This window comes from Eucalyptus grandis, chromosome 8 (assembly GCF_016545825.1).
Source record: "Eucalyptus grandis isolate ANBG69807.140 chromosome 8, ASM1654582v1, whole genome shotgun sequence".
Classification (NCBI taxonomy): domain Eukaryota; kingdom Viridiplantae; phylum Streptophyta; class Magnoliopsida; order Myrtales; family Myrtaceae; genus Eucalyptus; species Eucalyptus grandis.
The window spans coordinates 27,067,242-27,086,972 of NC_052619.1; the positions used below are offsets into that span (position 1 = coordinate 27,067,242).

General features: G+C 38.6%; 1 protein-coding gene across 1 annotated transcript; it reads right to left on the bottom strand.

The window, feature by feature from the left end:
• Positions 1-400: 400 nt before the first annotated feature.
• On the bottom strand, positions 401-14,294 carry LOC104441056 (cell division cycle protein 27 homolog B). The gene is made up of 17 exons (XM_010054055.3): positions 14,267-14,294; positions 11,034-11,275; positions 10,544-10,616; positions 10,290-10,399; positions 10,071-10,117; positions 8,895-8,992; positions 7,266-7,576; positions 5,925-6,080; positions 5,068-5,284; positions 3,482-3,705; positions 3,324-3,389; positions 2,833-2,952; positions 2,552-2,628; positions 1,819-1,938; positions 1,469-1,688; positions 1,088-1,369; positions 401-875 (listed from the first exon to the last, which is right to left on the bottom strand). The coding sequence occupies exons 1-17, from the start codon at positions 14,292-14,294 to the stop codon at positions 825-827; spliced, it is 2,442 nt and encodes an 813-aa protein (XP_010052357.2). The 3' UTR covers positions 401-824.
• Positions 14,295-19,731: the final 5,437 nt, after the last annotated feature.

Below are 19,731 nucleotides of genomic sequence, written 5' to 3' on the forward strand. Positions count from 1 at the left end.
CTAGGAATGCTTTTGATATGATCTACAAATTTTTTTGTAACATAATATTTCTTTTAATTTTTTTAAGAATTTTTAAGAATTGTTTTTCTTTTCTTTACTTCGCCATTGCCGCCATCACAGTCAGCAACGACTAGGGAGAAAAGAAAAAGATGACTTATTTTTAGAAATTATACCCGATAACGAGAAATTATTTTTTTCTAATTTTTATTTCTGTTTTAAATCTATTCCCCAATCACATTTCTATTCCGAGAATAGAAAAATTAATTGACATTATTAAAAGGATTTCTATTCCTTTTTTACTCCGGAAAATAGAACAGAAAAAAAAAAAATAGAAGCATTGTCAAACAATGCTTAAGTCTAAAAATATCCACTTTTATACTAAAGTTCTAATCAAGGTCTATTGCAGAACGCTGTATAAAATATGCGAATGCTCATCCAAAAGAAGCTCAATAAATGGAAGCATTAATACGTGCTTAGTACAAGGGATTGGGTCCTTCAATGAGGGGTAAAATTGGCTATACCAAAAACAAAAGTCGAAGACGATGAATGTAGCATCTGTTACATTTTTAACATAGTCAATGAGCATGCATGTAACTCGGCCTTCCATGTGTTTCGTCGCCTGATCCCATCAGTGTCCGGTAATCTACAAAAGAGGTCAAGGAGCCTGCCCACCAAAGGGGTACTAATCTCTGAATGGGTTGAGGACTAATCTTCTATGTTTGTGATCCCTCGAAAGCACAAGCAGGCCACGTTCGAGGCCAAGTAGTTAGAGCCGGATAATGTACAACGTGCTCTCTTCTCAACTCAAAAGTTTTTCCTTAATATTACAAGCAGTCTTCAATTTCATCTGGAACGTGCAACTTTTCTATTGCAGCCTGTCAACAAATTAAATAGATGAGAGGAGAAATCAAGCCATGCTTAGCAGGAGGCAATAATGAAAATCTTCTCAGCTGAAGGAGAAGCAAATTATAAGAGTCAACCAAGTCACCTGCATATTCTCACATAACCACAAATCGAGCAGATTTCTTAAGATCAAGAAGTGTAGGATATTATATTCAATATAGCAAGAAAAGAGAAGTCAAATCACCTTAAGGGTTGCAACATCAGTTGCTGATGGTTTCAAATCCAGAGCAAGGCCAAAATGAAGCATTGCCTGAGAATGCATGTTTCGTGACTTGTAAATCTTGCCCATGAGAGCATATACACTGCTTTCTCGAGGGGCATATTCTTTGAGCTCCTCTAGGACTTCTAAAGCTTCGTCAAGCTTTTCCAGGCTCATGAGTATATTAGCCTTCTGATACACAGGAAGAGGGTTCTTTCTATCAGCTAAAATAGCTTTCTCCATGATCATCAAAGCTTCCTCACTTCTCTGCCAGATGAAGGAATTGAAAATTCAGACACAACCAGAACATAAATTGTTCCTCTTAAATCAAAGTATCAAATGCTTCAATGCAATTAGTGATCCAACCTTCGAGGCATGCAAAGCTGTTCCAAGATATGACATTATAACTGAAGAACAGGGATTTATGTTGAAAGCCATGCGGAAGTGATGCTCTGAGAACTCAAACTTCTCTTGGCGAAGATAAACCATTCCAAGCCCATACCACGCATTATAGTGTCTTGCATCAATCCTGAGGGCAGTCTGATAACTTTGGATTCCATTCTCATAATCCTCTAAAGAAACGAATCTGTAATAAGCATTAAACTTAAGATAAAATGATATGTAGCTGGAAACAATTAATTAGCAGTTTAGAAGATTTTGTCCAGCATCTTTAGGTGGATGAAAACTATAAAGGGGCAAGAAAGGTGAAGACATACTCATGGCCACACAGAGTGTGGGCATAGGCAAATTTTGAATCCAATTGCACTGCCCGCTGGAAGTTCTTCAAAGCAGTTTCGTGATCGTTCTGCAAGCCGAAGCAATTACCCATGGCACACCTGCATTTCATTGAACAAAGGAATAAGCCTAGGGAACTAAAAGTGCTTGTAACTAACAGCCCATTCCTAGCAGAGACCCACAAAGGTCTATAAAGCATAGTCCTTGAAAGTCATAATTTTAGATTATTTGAATACATTTATGCAACAGAATAAAAAATCGCAGTTACAACAACCGACAGATCTATATAGGTATTCAAAGCAGATCTATAACAGTGAGCATCAAAGGAAAAAAAACCACCATGACCATTATGAAACTTTTTCATTCAATTCTCCAGAAGTGGAAGGAAAAGCAGCAAAGTTACTTGGTTCAATCAGTACAAAGCAGTCTCAAAGAAGTCAATCTTCCCACACTAGAGCCAGAAAAATATGCAGCATTTTACAAGGCTATGCTCTCTATTGATGGTAAGAATCTTATGCTGAAAATAGCGACAATCCTATCCTCATTCAAGAGAAAACCAATAGTCAAGTGACGCATCAGAACTGATACATATGTGAATTGCTTTAAGTACTGGAGAAATATTAATGTCAAAATCAGTATCTAAGGCACAATGCTACTCATGGAACAGTTGCTTCTGAACTGACAATTAAGTTACTTGATCTAGGGTAAAATTACCAAGCTTGAGGAGCTAGACGATCTGTCGCTATCAGCTCTTGAGCTAGGTAACTTAACTTCATATCTTCCTTTAAATGCTGCAAAGAGAGGAAAAAGAACATTCTAAGAAAACTCAATCAGGTGAAGAGATCAATTTACCGATAATCAGGTGTCTTAAGAAACAGAACACCACAGATAGGAACCAGACTAGGGTTACTTGAATTTGCAAAGCTGGAAATTAGACAGGGTCAAAATTTTCAATCAGACAATGGAACAAAATAGCTGAAGGATGTAGCACTTACGTAAAGAACAGTTGAGTAAATATCCATTCCTTCTAAACTGTAAGGTGTAGTCCTACGAGCGAGGTTGAAGGCTCGATCCGCTTCCATATAATCAACCAACTCAAAATATGCTTTGCCAACCTGCGTTTTGCCATGCTTATTCACAAAATATATCTTTACTGCAAGTGCAACAAAGTTGCTGATAAGAAAAAAAAAAAATGTCGATGTGCAATGTTTCTGCTTTTTTCCATCACCTGGCAGCAAAGAATGTTTCATCTTCTTACTGAATTCGAACCACCAAAGCACCACAAACAATTTAATTTAAACAAATTCTCAAGATCTCACTGTAATCTATAAACCATAAGATTGCAGTTAAAAAGAAGCCGACGAAAAAATTCTTTTTTAATTATATATCCTGTAGTTTCTGTATTCATCTAATTAATAATTACGTAAAACCAAACATGCAGAAAAAGATGATAGATCTCACGATGGGCCACTTCCATAAATATTACCTGTGAAAGCACCCAGCCTGTATTGTAATGCTTGTGTGTAAGTCTCGAGTAAACATCTAGTGCATCCTGCACAAAAGAAAATTACATTCAGAAAATAAAATGCTACATAGAAGATAAGAATGCCATCTTTTGCTATTACAAATGCAATTCAGAAGTACCTGCCATCTGTACAAGCAAGAAAGCCTATAGGCCTCTCCAAATAATCTTAGAAGACCTAATACTTCTTTTGTGCCTGTTAACACCCTTGTACTAGTCAGTACAGACCCAGCAACAGACATACTTGCTCCTTCTTGATCAAGAGATCTATTGTCCCCTGAAGGACAAAAACAATTCCCTGATGTAGAACTGGAACGAGAATCATCAGAAACCTCATTCCGTACTCCTAAAGAATGTGATAAAAAAGGGGGTTATCAGAACAAAATAAATGAGGACTACAATTGAAGTAAAAGCAGCAACAGTGGAAGCCGCGTGAATGAAGGAGTAATTTACTGTGGATTTGCCTAAACAACCAAAAAAGAAAAAAGGCTCCCCCAATCTGAAAGAGGATCTTGAGCAGGTTAAAGATATTCCGGCAGCAATATGCAAATTTAGGACACAGAATGAGCTCTCTCCGATGCATCTCCCTCAATGACACATGTAAACACCAAAAGGAGGAGACTTGAGAAAATAGCACCACATGAACATTTTCAATATGTTTAGTCATAGTTTTGGGACTTAACATCCTTTTATTGACCAGAACATAGATGGGAAAAAACGTTGAAAGATCACAGGTGCTCACTTCTCTAAACATTTCTGAGCTGTTCATAAGAATAAATTCAGTTTAAAACCCTTGTGAGCTAACACGATGCCTTTCAAAATCTTAGCCCAGCTAACCAAACAGCATGGACTCTCAAAGGCGTCAACCATTGTGTCTCTGGGTCTTGTTCCCATTCTTCAATGGGCACTAATCCATTTTCTTCAAATTCTGCATCGACCACCATTTGCTAAGTATCCCACATCGCTTGTTTATAGGGTTTAAAATGATCTTATATATATGTGGTCTCTCTCCACCAAAAAGCTTAAGCTTTTAACAAGGCTCCTGTTTGTCAATTCCATGTGCTTTTCTCAATCTTTTTCACGTGTGAGATGGGGTGTTAAAGTATCCCACATTTCTTGTCTTTAGGGATTAAATTGGCCTTATACTCATGTAGTTTTGCTCCATCTTAGAGCTTTAACTTTTGGATCAGACAGTCTTACAAATCCCTAGCTGTTTCATGCATGACATCCATTATCACAACCCCCCATCCATACTTCTCGACATTTCCCTATACCCGAACATCTATTTACCATCCTTAGTAAGCTCCAAACAATTCGCTTTACAAAATATCTCTATTAACATACCTAATATAAGAAACTGGAAGGGTTTATCTTATTATACCCAATACAAAAATAATCTAGATTCCTATATCTAAAAAACCTACAAGTACTTGTTCTGGTCCCATCAAATTTCAAGGTGCCTAGTCAAGTACGCTTCATATTCACCAGCATTCTGAATTCAAAACCATCATATTATAGATCCATGAACATATGGGCCTTACAAGATCAAAGTAACTAAAACTTAAATTAATTGATAAAACTTGAAACAGAACCATGCTTTTACCATCAAAGTGGTCGACCATGCTCTCTTTCTACAAATCCGATGCAATTCCATCAATGTTAAGTAAAATTAAATGGAAAACAAATCATTCGTTGACCAGAACATCACCTTCATCAGAATTCTCATTGGCCCAGGACTGTCCTTTTCGTACAGTCACAGCACGGAGCGCCACAGAACTCAGTTTTGAACTTCCAAGATACTTAGAGGAGTTGCTAGTGCCATTTCCAGAAACTGATGTTGCATTTGTACCTGCATTTGCCCCTGCATCTCCAGCAAGTCTTGTACTTCGTCGAGGACCAGAATCAGAGAACAATCTTCCTGAAATCTGTAAAAGAGAAATGTGATTTACAATAAAATCAACTTGGTCTCAGCTTTATTAGTCAGACCAGATATGTTCCCCCCAATATCAAGATGAAATGGGACATATGCTGTATAAACTACATATAGCCATCAAATCACTATTCTATAGGTAGACAATCATCAGAGCACAAACTCTGAAGAAGCATGAATTCATCCAAATTATTCAAAAGCAGAAAGCCCAGAGAAATGACTGGTACTATCCAACATTTGAAACATAAAATACATCCTCTAGATGACTAGTGGTCTCAAAAGCCATAAGATTCTTGCTAAACAAGTGAGATCTCACTTTATTAGCCTACTTTACTTGTTCTCTTATTTTCGTTTTGGAGTGGGATACTACTCAGCCTATTGTTCTGCCAAGGACTCCAGAACATCTATAGTCCACCTCTTGTACCTCAATTCACCTGTCAAGCCCAAGAAATTGAGTATCTAGTGAAAATGATAAATCAAAGCCTTAACAGGAGGCACTCAAGCAAATATACACCTAAAAATTGTTTCAATAGGATGATAATACCCTTTTATTAACTTAAGACGCAATCTTCATATGGTCAGCCCATCTAAGCTGTGGCACAGCCATACAATTATAAAGGATAGAAGCTTCTAACCTTTCGAAATTTTCCTTCATCTACAAACTTTCTTCGAGGTGCTTGAATTGTTGAGTTTACGGTTGACCGTGAGGAACTCTCAGCACCAAAAGCACTCACATATGGTCCATTCGGCAGTAAATTTCTATACGGTAAAGGAGGTGCAGCACCTGACAACTGCAGAGATTTTAAAACAGAGACATCCAGATGATTTGTACAATACTAATGATCAGAAGTTAAAAGCCAAAACTGGATGAGACATAGCTTTATAAGCTCATGCTCATTCCAATGAAGAACTCAACATGAGAAAAGAACTCCCTATTCCATTCGTATGAGGACAGTAAGAAAGTGAAGATGGTGAAACTTGGCTGAAAATTTAGACCAACATATTATGACATCCTTTGAATAGTGTCTGCCAGCACTGCCTGCCATACACTATAGCACGTCGCAACTTTTTTCCCAACTAAAACATGACTCCAGCACACAGAGAACGAATGAAGCATGTACACATGACTTTCATTGAGATGAATAACAAAATGAAGAATCAAGACCTACTCAAGGATGACACAAGTTACCTGGACCGTACCAATACATCGAATGAAAATGGTTAAAAAAAAAATGGTACAGTAGGGGCATACTTGTTTGGACATGGAGTTTGAATAAAACATGATTTTTCATTTAAAACAATTTTGATGATACAATATGATTAAATCATAATTAAAACAAGTTGTGAACCAAGAAAAAAAATTCACGGTTTAATAATATATTTTTACTGAAAATATTACCAAAATGAATATATTGTGTGAAAGTAACATATCACTTGCATAGAAACACTGGAAATGTTCATTTTCAAGTTGCAAATCTATGGTGCACCATAAGAGGGTATGTGCATTTATTCAAAATCACAGATTGCCAGCGAATAAAGCTTAGTTGGCATGGTGAACATCAACTAATAAACCAATCAAATTTGGAGGAGGTCAGTTAGAAATTACAAATAACAACAAACATTACTTCAAGTGAAATGAAGCTCTTAGCTCGTCACATGTTTTACAAGACATTCATTTATTTATGATTGGGGCTGGCAATTTATGCAACATCATCATATTTGCATCAAATATTCATGTCATTTCATATTGTTACTAATATAGTATGAATTTTGTTTTTTCACTAAAAATTGATTAAAATGTGTCTATGCCTGCAGTTTCACGTTAGACAAGTTAGATTTGGGCTTCTCAATAGATATGCTTTATCTTTTTTATTACACCTCCCTTAGGCTATGGTAAGTAACGAAAATATGGAAGTATTAACTTAATTACACTACACATACTTCAACCTATTAGGACCAAAAAAACATTACCTTACCTGTGTAGCTATCGGGGAAGGAGTATTATATAAAGATAGCTGAGCAGATCCACCGTTTAGAGGCTGACTAGCAACTTGGGAAGATGCAGTACCTCCATGGTAACTTCCAGCAAGATCTCTTGTATTATTGCCTAATGTCTGTTTCAGTTGCTTAGGGCTAACATCATCAGTTGAGCATCTGGCAGAATTCAAGTTTCGATCCTCACAAGACATATGTGCGTTTGGAGGGGCAAGCCCATTGTGCAGGTACTGCTTATGGATACAAAGAGCAGCTGCCTCACCAAAAACTGCAGCCGCTTCTTCAGCAGAACCTACACAGAGTAATGAAAACACGATGAACAGGACACCTAGGTGGAGAAAATCCTATTAGTAAGAACCCAATAAGAAGGTTAAAATTCATGAAGCAAGTGGCGGTCCAATTTAATTGATAACTAGCGTAAGATCAAGTTGCTGTAAATAGAAACAGCCACTATCCAAGAAAGGCACATGCTTCAAACTAAGGCCCTATTTATTCTCTCCTTTTGTTCCTCGGAATAAAATAAAATAAAATAAAATAAAAATAGAAATCCGTTTGGTAAAATTTTTGTTTCCAGAAATAAAAATCTATTTTTTTTGTTCTTAGGAATAGATTTGGAACAAAATTAAGAAATAGAAAAAGTTGCTTCTTGTTTCCGGAAATAAATTCAAGAATCAAGCCCAACTTTTCTTTCCTTTCTTTTCTTTTCTTTCTTTCCTCCTCTCTTCTTCTTCTTCTTCCTCCCATTCCTAGCTAGTCATCGGCGACCAACTCGCCCAGCCGGTCACCAGCCACGGCAGCCGGTGACCGGCCACAAAGAAGGAGGAAGAAGAAGAAGAGAGAAGGAAAAAGAAAAATAAGAAAAATATAATAAAAATATTAAAAAATTAAAAGAAAGAAAAAAATTTAAGAATCCTACTAAACGCATTTTTATCCCGGGAATATAAATTTTGTGCAGTTACCAAACGCATTCTTTTGCCTAAAAATTGTTTCCGGGAACAAAATTAGAAAAAACCATTTCGATCAAAAATTATTTAGGAATAGAATGATTACCAAACGCATTCTTTTGCCTAAAAATTGTTTCCAGGAACAAAATTAGAAAAAACCATTTCTGATCAAAAATTATTTCCGGGAATAGAATGATTACCAAATGTGTCCTAAATAGACAAGTACATCAACAAACTCAATCCCACTTATAGCCTCATAGCAAAAAAATATGCACTTGCCACATACATGTGCAATTTAAATTTAAAATAATACACTCGACACGGAATTTACATAATGTATGCTCGTTGGTTGTCATCGTACCCCACATGAATTTAAAAATACACATATGGGAAAGTCAGAAATTGCTTATAGTCAGAAAAAGATTATCGCTATGCACATGAACCATTTTTGGGTTTTTTTTACACTAAACAGGAGAACTCATCTTAAATGTGAGAAGTAAGAGCAGACGAGGTCAAATTTAATTTCAAATTGTTTATAACTACTTCCGAGTCCATCGACAAAGCACTTCCCATATATAACATCAAACCAATCAATATTGAAATATGCCAATTATTATCACCAAACATCATAGTCACGTGAGATAACTAGGGTACTTTAATACAAACCTAAGGCACAGAGCTCCTCGTATGCAGACCAGAGTAAAGGATCTATTGACAAAGCTTGCTTGAAGTGATGGACAGCACCTCTCTTTCTATCAGTATATCTATGAACAGAAGCAAACTTGGATAAGGAAGCCTCATATATATACACAGAACAATTAACTAGCATCCATCACTGTATGTCAATAAGTCAAAATTTATGCCATGTAAGATCCTATAAGACTAACAACAAAAAATGTAATTCTGAACGATTCGACATATAATTAAACAAAATTGACCTGGAAAACCACAGAAACTACAATGTATGGAGATGCTCTGGTAGAAACATGAAAGAAAGGCAAAGAGAACTTTCGTAAATTTAAAGAAAAGCCTAATACTGGTGGCATCATTGACTCCGTCTATCGAATTGTCGGTGTGCCATGAGTCAGAGCATGTGTTCAGATCGTGAAAGAACGAGTGTGTTATGGTTCCTATTATTGCACTGACGATATATCATAAAAACTAATTTAGCATTGCTAATACTTATAGCTCTCAATCATGCGACCTATATAAGCCACCTCTAGACATATAGAAGTCAGGATTCACCATGGTGCAAGTACACCATTAAGAATCCCAACAGTGCAGCGTAAATGGTGCCCAGAAGAGCTAAAGCTTCAGAATAGATTGTTAAAGGGTAAAGCTTTTCCTTCCACTAGCTTATCCACCCTAGCACTTTCACATTATTAATTTATAGAGTGGACAATATGCACATGCCTACTTCCCTTCTATTGTGCTGACAAGAGTCCATCCTCTTACCTTTTCTTTCTTATAGAAACTCACATTACTACTTCACTTTCCTACTAGAACCACAGCTACAAGTTACTGCCCTTGAAAATGCAAATTTTGAACATAATTTTTTATATATAGGTGGTTCCCCATCTGAAACTGTTTTATATGACTATAGCATCCCTCGGAACCTTATTTTTGAAATCTAGTTTATTTCTCAGGAAAAAAAAAAAAAATCCAAAGAAAATTATATTTTCAACTTTTTTTGCTTCTTTCATATTTGTCCACACCATTGATATGACCTATCTCTCTTCTGCCAACTACAAAATAGCAAACCATCTTAACGACTTCGGACGGTGACAATGCAATTAGGAAAGGATGTTATCAGGATGACTCTGCAAAAAACACGAGAGCAACCTGTAGATAAGCCCGAGAAGGTAGTGACCAGCAGCACCATTAGGAACCTGCCAGGAGACCAGAACAGCAGTCAACAAACGACCACATCCATTAACCCAAGCCGTATGCAACAAAATTTCCGTCAAATAACATGGGCTTAGACTGACATAAACTGAAGATGCTTTTTATCGCGAAACAAGTTGGGACCAACAGCTCCATTTGCATATGCAGGTCACGTACCTCTGCCCCGGGCTCATTAGCATTGCACAACGCCGCCTCTGCCTCTTTAAGCAAATCCATCTGGAAACACGATATTGCAAACAAGTAGCGCGACTGAGGCATTTGAGTCCCTTCACGTGAAAAACACTTGAATTGATCAGGAAAACGAATTCCCCCAGAAACATATTAAGTAAGGATGATGCCCTGGAATCACGGGTCATTCAGCAAAAGATGCATAATTAGCGAAACACGGAGGCATGGGGGACAAGCCCTACCCTTTAGAACATGGTAAGCACAGTAAGCTTGATTATTGTGCAGATAACAGCCAGCTAATAGCTGCAGATTCACCTGAAAGCAACCAAGCGACCCAAAAAAAAAAAAAACAACGAACTTCAACATAAAAAATCGGGAGCAGAATCAACTTAACAGAAATCAAAAACCAATGCAACACCATCGCGTAACGACCCGAGTAGAAACGGAGGGAAAATCGAAAAACTCGAGATTCATCATCCGAAGCTTCGTAAACCGATGCGAAGTTTCTAAACAGCATTCCGCAATCGCGAAATTCACGCCGACAACCGCACCGAAAAGGCGCGGGGGGACTCCAGGGAGCGAAATCGGACGCCGGCATCGGGCAATGCGGCCGCGACGGATTGCGACCCGAAGTCGAACCGACCCGACCCGAACCGACCCGGTGTTGGAGCTCTGCCCGCGACCGATCGGACCGGAGGAGGGAGAAGGAGGATGGGCGGGAGGGGGGCTTACCTCGGGGGGAACTCGGCGCAGAGGCGCTCGCACATGAAGACGGCGTTCCGGTGCATGAAGCCCCGCAGGCTGCTCCGCACGCACTCCGCCAGTATCGCCTCCATCGCCGCCGCCGCCGCAGCCGCTGCTGGTCGCTCCTCCTCTCGCTCTCGATTCGGCCGCCACTGATGCCGTGCTGCTCCGGCGGGGGCTTCGCTTCTTCTTCTTCTTCTTCTTCTTCTTCTTCCTCCGCCGTGGTGCGCCTGCAGCAGGTTCAAAAAATTTGTGCCGCACGTGCCGTCCCCTGGCCCCCGAACGCCTCCGGTCACGTGCGTGAGGGCTCGGGTCGGTTCGGGTCGGGTCGTTTTGTCCAGAATGTTTTGGGCTTCGGGCTCTTTCTGGGCCGGGCTGGCTTGGACCGTGAGTCTGTTGCACTGGCTATTTTGAGAGAATTCCAAGTAAACCCCAGCATTCATAATTACTAGACAGCTCTTTACGGAGTTAGGTGCGATTCCGGAGCTAAAAGCAGGAGGTACCGCAATCTTCTCCGAAGGTTTCCTTTCCTCTTTTGCTAAAAGTTCAGTTTGGCTTAGAAGACTCTGCACCCTTAATTCGTGAAAAGAGGTTTAAGTTATTCTATTGTAACTGAAATAAAGCATGCTCGCACGAAAACTTCTGACATCACTTACATCTTCACAAGATATTCAGCAGATAATTCTCGATTTTCGATAGATAATTTGACTTGCTCTCGAGATAAATGGGTTATTTAAGTTTATTTTGAATTTACTTTTCTTATTTAAATGATTAGATTTTTATTTTTAAGACGTATACAAGGAAGGATAACGTCATCGTGCATGATGTCGATAACAATTTGAATTTAAAATTGGCACGACATTTGCTGACAAGGACAAAGCTTATAATACATATGATGTTTATACAATTTGCAAGGAATTCGGAGTGCAAAAGGACAAAAAGCAAACAATATATAAAGGAATATTGTGAACATGCACATTTTTTATAATTGTAAAGGATGTTTATGAGCAAAGAGATATTTATAGGATTATGAAAATAACCAAATAATCTCAATCGAAGATGGAGTTGGGATTATAGCCAAGTTTAACGATGATAATTAAAAATGTTTGATACGATTATATCAACACATAATATATACTAATAGAAATATTTTGGCTTATTTTGGCTAAAGTCGGTATGAGGGCTGCAAAAGCATATTTCTACCTTAGTGGTGAAGTGGGGGATAGGAGATTGTAGGCTTTACATTGCACAATTCTCAAAAAAAATTACAATCAAAGAAAAGGGACTTGATTAGTGCCACAAATCAGAAAAGTCGCATTAACCAATTTAATTGCATACAATCTAATGGAAACTATGTTTCTTATACATTTCAATTGGATAAGGAGGAAAGACCGATCAATTTTCTTTTAGTCTGATGGTACACTAAAGATGGAAGTTTTGGAGATCTTGTGGTATTTGATATTACTTTATGTACAAAAAAAAAATACAATAAGATTGTGCACCTTTGTTGGCTTGATTCATCAGTGGAAAAATGTTTTCTTTGGTTGGGCATTTCTATTGGATGAAAATATTACTTCTTTTGTGAGGGCATTTCAATCCGTTTTAAAGGTAATGAGCAACAAAGCATCAAAGACTATTTTCATTGATCAAGATCATACAATGTCACGTGTCATTAAAACTGTCCTTTTGGACGCTAATCATAATTTATGTGCATGGCATATTAGAAAAAATGTTGCGCATCATATAGCACATCTTCTCGGAAAGTTGGCCTTTCGTGATAAATATTGCAATAAGCCTTTATATTAATGCGAATCAAAACTTGAAATAGAGAACAATTGGAAAGCAATGTGTCACAAGTGAAACTTGGAGGACAACAATTATTGGATAATATTTATCGCCTACATTATAAATAGTGTCTTGCATTTGGTCGGGATACTTTTTATGGGAATTAGATCTACACTAGGAAGTGAAAACACTAATAATGCCTCTCAATATATGGCTTGTAAGATCATGACTTTATCTGAATCTATAAGTCATTATGAGAAACAAGCAAAAAAAAAACAAAAACAAAAACAAAAACAAATGTGTACTACTTAAGTTGTAGATGATTTTGAATGTGCTCGATGAAAGCCGCAGATTATGGTTGAAAATAATAAATAGTAAAACACACTGCACATGTCTACACTGATGTCATTTATAGGTTTTTCTAGGACAAGCTCATGCATGCTTTTATCTAAACATGTTCTTAGATCAAGAGTTAATAGATTGTCGCACACTTATATCGTGGGAATTGAAAATAGTGAAAGACAGCATGTTGCCATTTTTGACTCGAGAATTCTATCATATATGGAGCTAAAAGTTATTTGAAATGCAATGATAGTTATATAGGCATACTTTTATGCATTTTAAATGTTACAAGTATTCCCTCATAATACATTTTGAAGAGGTAGACAAAAGCTGCAAAATAAAGTACCAATTGTGATAATGCTAGAGAAAGCTTTCACAGCGCAATAAAGTCAAAGGCATTTTGCTTGAAGAGGTTAATTTCTTAATGGAAAATGATGAATCTGAATATGCAGAAAATTGTGGAATTCAAATACTTGATCCCATTTGGAGAAGGCCAAAAGATGTACCAAATACTTGGTCGAAGGGTGTTAGTTAGGGAGAAGCAAAAGAGATATGAATCTTCATGCACAAGAGGCGAAGCGAAAGAGAAAGGAATCTTTATGCAAAAGAGGCACTTCATACTAGGTCCAAGATAGGTGCAAGATATGAGAAAATCCTTTTCTTTTCTTTTTGTGGAATTACACCATTTTTTTTTTCATACTGTAGTTTTGACTAATCCTTATCCTTTGAAATTTGTCCTTTTTTTGCACATGAAGATGGCAGCAAGCGTTAATGGTGTTCTATGACATCAATAAATAGAAGAATTCTTAGTTGATGCTTGTTCCATGCTCAATTTTGCTTATTAGAGAGCATACTTGTAACAACTATTTATCTTGTATACTTTAGAAAGCTTCGAAAGCATAATTTCCTTTTTGGCAATAATATGCGCCTCTTTCTCTTGCTTTGACAATGTTGATTTTTGCGAATATTGAGCTTTGTTTTGTTATGTATTGCCTTCTTTTTTAAAGAATCTGCTGTTTCCACTCCCTTTTTGAGTGCTTTTATATTTCACCGTCCTTCAATCAGAAGCAGTAACAACCGAATAAAGGGAGTACCTCCGGTACAATTGCCACCGGCCCCCATTCTTATGAGTACGGTCATCTTTTAATTGGTTACGAACTTCCAAAGGGTTTCTTTTCTTCTATCATCTAGAACATCTTCTGAATTTTTGCAATCATATCAAGATTTCAAAATTTTGAGGCATTTTTTTTTTCTATTGCACCTTTTGCATAATCTCCTTTAGTAGATTTTGCTTTTGGGTGATTACATTTTATGAGTCACATGATTAATCAAAGGTTACGTGATCTTATTAGATAATTGTCAAAATCAGATAAGCCAATCTCAAATAATCATCGATTGCATATTTGTCTCGAGAAAAAAAATCATTATACTCTAAATTTTTTAAAATCATATCTAAGCTAACCATCAATATTGACTCTTATAATTACTTATATACATAGAGATCACAATTCTAGTAAATAAAGATACGATGACTCCATATGATATTATTAATGACATAATAAAGCCCATTCTTCTTCTAATTAACTTTCAATCTCATTTCATGATTGCCAATTCATCATTTTCATCGGAAGCCTCTTTAGAATCGACTACATCCACATCTATAGGTGAATGGATTCGACATTCCTCAATCTGATCTTCAACCCATTGTACAAACCCTTGATAATTATTTGTCTGAAAAAAAAATTAGCGTAAAGCAATATCTAGTATTACAACATGTCATTATATGTACAATATACTAAATTGATATACCTAATACACAAGTTGAGGTATAATATAATCTTCTCAATTAATAAGATTCTTTAAACTTTTTTTATTGTGCCGTGCCCTGTTTCAAATTATTTCAATCACTTGCATGAGTTTGGGTGGGGTCGGGCCGAGCGAGCTTTTTCCCAAATGTTTGGGCTTTGAGCTCTTCTGGCTCGGATGGACTTGGACTATGAATTAACACAAACTATTTTGAGAAAATTCCAAATAGACCCCAATATTAACAATAGATTCATAAAATGCCCCCTTAATAGTTTTTCTCCCCAAATTGGACCCCGTACCGCACAAAACCGTCTTCAAATGCCCCAAATCTCATCGGATCATTCGGGTCGCAATGCTCCTCCATCCCACAACTTTTTCCGCCGCAAAATCAAAATCATTTGCGAAATGAACGATCTATACCCACCATCTTGCACCAAAGAACATTCTCTAATAATAATTAAAAAAAAAGGAAAAGGAACCCCAACCGAGCAGCACGGATCTCACATAAATCGGATCTCAAAGAAATCAATTCGCAAGAATGGAGCACTCGAGAGCGTTTCGACGAGATTTAGGACAATTCAACACGGGCTTTGTGTCACTAGAAAGCCCAATTTGGTAAAAGTAAATTGCTGTTTTCTTTTTTCTTTTTCTTTTTTTGAGGGAGGGGTTGAGGAATTTAATATTCAAGTACCACTGTGGCGGACGCCGTGGAATTTTCCACCGACTATTCACGCATCAATTTCCGCATTGGCTCGAAAACTTTGACCCGTCAACGCACTTTCATTAATTTTTTTTTTTTAAACGACAAAAACAAAAAAGCACGGACGTCGGCACGTGCGAGTGGCGCGTGTCGGAAACTTCACGTAAGGTGAGCGGACGAAACGTGGCGCCAACCTCCGCCCCCTACAAGTCCACCCCTAATTTACATCGCTATTTAATTCCTTACTTTTTTAAAAAAAAAAAATTAATATTTTTAAATTTTTTTAAATTTTTTTAAAATTTTCTTAATTTTTTGAAAATTTCTTATTGGCTGGGTGGTAGTGTGATCTAAGCGCAACCGCAAAACCGGTGGGGCCCGCCCCGCGGACCCGGCAACCTTAAAATCCCAATTGGGTCGCTCGAATTAATTTTTTATTATTATTTTACTTTTTGCCGTTTGATTATTTCCAGCATCACCGTACATTTCGGTTTCCGCTCCCCCAATCAATGCCCAAATAATTGTCCGCCCAATAGAATACCAGGGGCAAGAGGAAATTATCCCTATGTCGAAACAAAAATTAAAAAAAAGGCACATGCCCAAGGCACATGCCCCTCTTTTTTTTTTTTTTGTTGGCCCTAAAGTCTTTGCGAATTGACCGGTTTCTCGATTTGGTCGGCCGGTGAGACCGATTGTACTCTATTTCGAGGTATGACAAGATCTATCGAGTAGATTGCATGGAAAATAATTGGGAGGAGAACGCGGTGAAATAGAGAGGGGTTGCAAAATCGAATCAGATGAGTTTGATGAGGCTTCGGCGTTTGCTAGGAGCGGATCGCACATAAATAAAGTGACTGAGTAGAATAGATCTTGATAGTACGCAAGAAAAAATTAGTAGGAAAATGGTCAATTAGGTCGCCTAAAAAGTTACCTTGGTGGTCTTGAACTCGAGTAATTTGTGATCGCATATAAAATTGTTGAATTCGTGCTTTTTTTTACTTTATGCATGTTAATGTAAAAAAAAAAAACAAAAGGTTTGGCATGGAAAAAAATGCATAGAGATGTGGACTAATTTAGGAAGGAAATTCAATTTGGGATAAGGTGCAAGATTTATATCCAATTTTGGAAAATATGGTACTTATGGAATTAGCCGACAGCAATCTCCACCTTTTAAAACACTGCAATTCTATCCTAAATTAGTTCAATTTTGGAAAGTAATGTATTTGCTCCCGATGCAACAAATTTCACACGCCCTCTACATCAACATTATTAACGTTGGCTTCCATTTTGATATTGAGAATTTAAGCGCTCAACATCCCCAATTATATTTCCCTTTTCAAGATTTCACACTAATGTTTGCCGTCATCAGGATTTTCTCGATAAACATGACAACGATGCAACGATCTTAATCAACGGTTTCGAGATTTTGTAACTACCCATGTGGCGATTTAACCATCTAGAGGAAATTTCTCGCACGGTTCTTTCCTAGTCATTTCTCTAGAAAACAAAACGGTCTCGAGATTCGGTAACTACACGTGTTGCAATACAAACCATCTAGAGAAAGTCTCTCGCATGGATCTTTCCCGGTCATTTCCTTAGAAATAATGCAAAGATTCTTGCGGGTCAACACAATCGGATAAGTAAAAACTTCACTTCTCCGCGTTCTTACCCATGAAGATGACAACCCGACAAAGTATCCACCAAGTAAAAACCCAACGGATGAAGCATTTGAATTTCAAATCATAATTCCCTCGCGAAATCGAAATCTGGCGTATAAAAAAAAAAGGAACGGTTTTATTTGGTCAAATTTATCCAAAAGAAAATCAGTAAAAAAAAAAAAAATGAAAAATCACCTACTCGAGAGGAAACCGCCCCGGTGTGAAAACGAGAACGAGCCGCCCGAGTCGCGCTCGCTTTTCTTTTCTCTCTCCTCGTAGGAAAAAGCTCGAAAAACCAAACCAAACCAGGGAAGGGGAGGGGAAGGAAGAAAAAGTCCTTATCCTGCGCACCCCGCAGGGGGGCCCAAACCCTATTTAAACCTGCGCACACCCCTCACTCCTCACGCTCCACAGGAACTTTTTTTTTTCTCTCTCTTACCACCATTTTCCTCCCCCCTTCCCTTTTTAACCTCTTTCCTCCCTCCTTCTCTCTTCTTTCTCTCTCTATCTCTACACGTCGAGCGAGCGAGCGAGCGAGCGAAAAGTCGTCGTCGCCTTCTTCTTCGTCTTCGTCGTCGTCGTCGTCCTCGACGTTTGGCGTCGCCGCCGAAGCTTCCTGGAAACCTCGCCCCGATCCGCGCCCGTCAAAATTCCTCGCCGCGGTTGCGTGTGAAACCGCGCTTTCCCTCTCGCTTTTGTGATTGATTGGCCGATCCGCGGGGTTTGATTGGGGTGCTCGTCGTGTCGGCAGCGCGGAGGAATTGGAGCTGAATTTGCATGGAAGATTCGCTGCAGTGAAGTTTCGCGAGGTTTTTCCGCAGCTAAGGAGGGACAGGGGGAGGGGGGGTGTGTCTTATTTTGGGGGCCTCGAGGTCGAGCGATGTTGATGGCGGACAAGAGCTGCTCAGGTTCTTGGGGCGCCGCGGCGGAATTCGGTCCCGGGGAAGAGGATAACCTGACGATCGGGTACGAGGAGTTGATGGATTTGATCGAGGAGGCGCCGGGCGGTCAGCCTGATCAGGTGCGGCTTTTCTCCCCACCCTGGATCGTGTTTACTCTGCTCGTTTAGGGGGGAGGTTGTGGGTGGGGGTTTAGAGCTGTTTTTTTTTTCGGGTTTTCTGAGGGGATGGGTGTTTCGGGGGTTTCGGATCTCCAATTGGGTCGGCGGATTCTAGAGCTAGAGATGATTTTTAATGTGGAATTTTGTCTCTTGATTTATTTTGAGTGTGCTGCGTTGATTGTCAGTGCTGGTTGTTCAGTGTGCAAGAACCCAGATGAATGTTTCGATGTTGTATCGCTTGGCGGGCATGTTTCCTTTAAGATGGTATTGTGATTTGCTTTTTGTGACGGCCCAAGATAAGCACGAGGAAGCAATAGAACAGTACGATAGAGTAATTAAAAGGAAAAAAAGTTGGCAGGATTAGAATGGAAAGAGGAGGGAAGAGCGCAATGCGCGAGGTTACAAAGAATTTAGAGAGAGGAATCTGACGGTGATGAATTCTCGTATACGCTTGCATTACGTGTACAATCCGGGCATGTATTCTCCATTATGAGACTCTGTCTCAGCATAATAAGAACGGCATGACGGCACTTATTAGGTTTTCTCACAAACTCTGCCAACTCAGCTTCTTGCATAATGGGGATACTTGCTGTTGATGACTGAGCTTAGTCGAGGGTAAACCCCTGCTCTTGATTTATCCATCCCCAGATTGGTCTCGGCAAAGTCCTTTAGATCTCCTCTTTGTGTAATGACCATTACCTTTTTAGACAAAATCTCCCTGGTCCTCAAGGAACCTTTTATAACAACTGTTGGAAGTGTTAGAAACAAATTATTTTTCTGCATAAATTAGTATGAGTGGCTTCCCTTCTGAGAGCCACTTTGTATAAGGGCAGTACCCGCTTGGTGCTTTCCTGGTGGAAATGTGTTTGTCGTTTCAAAAAAGATTAATTGTCCAAGGTTGCTTCCAGAAACACTGTGGCAGATAAGTGTTAGACTGATGAGTCTCGGGTTACAAAAATTGATCAACATTTGGTGCAGAACCAAGCAAAAAAGCAGTTCGAAGTAAGATGTGCTAGGTTGTGGTGGAGAACTCCTATTTCATCTGCATCATCAACTTTGGGATCATTTATTTTGGTAATGCTAGGTAATAGCAGTACTTGGTCTGCCATGTTAACCTTTTTTTACAATAAGTTTTGGAGAACTAAACGTCTTTTTAAACATGAAAGTCACTACCACTCCGGCATGCCAGTTGTCTTCATACATTGCTTGAGTGGATCAGAAGGTTCCCAGGAGTCCGGTTAGATTTCCCTTAGGACAATAAAACGTCAAAGAGCCTTCTCCCCCACTCGATTAGGCCAATCCAATTGATCTCAGCTTTCTCCAGAACTTCAAGACAAG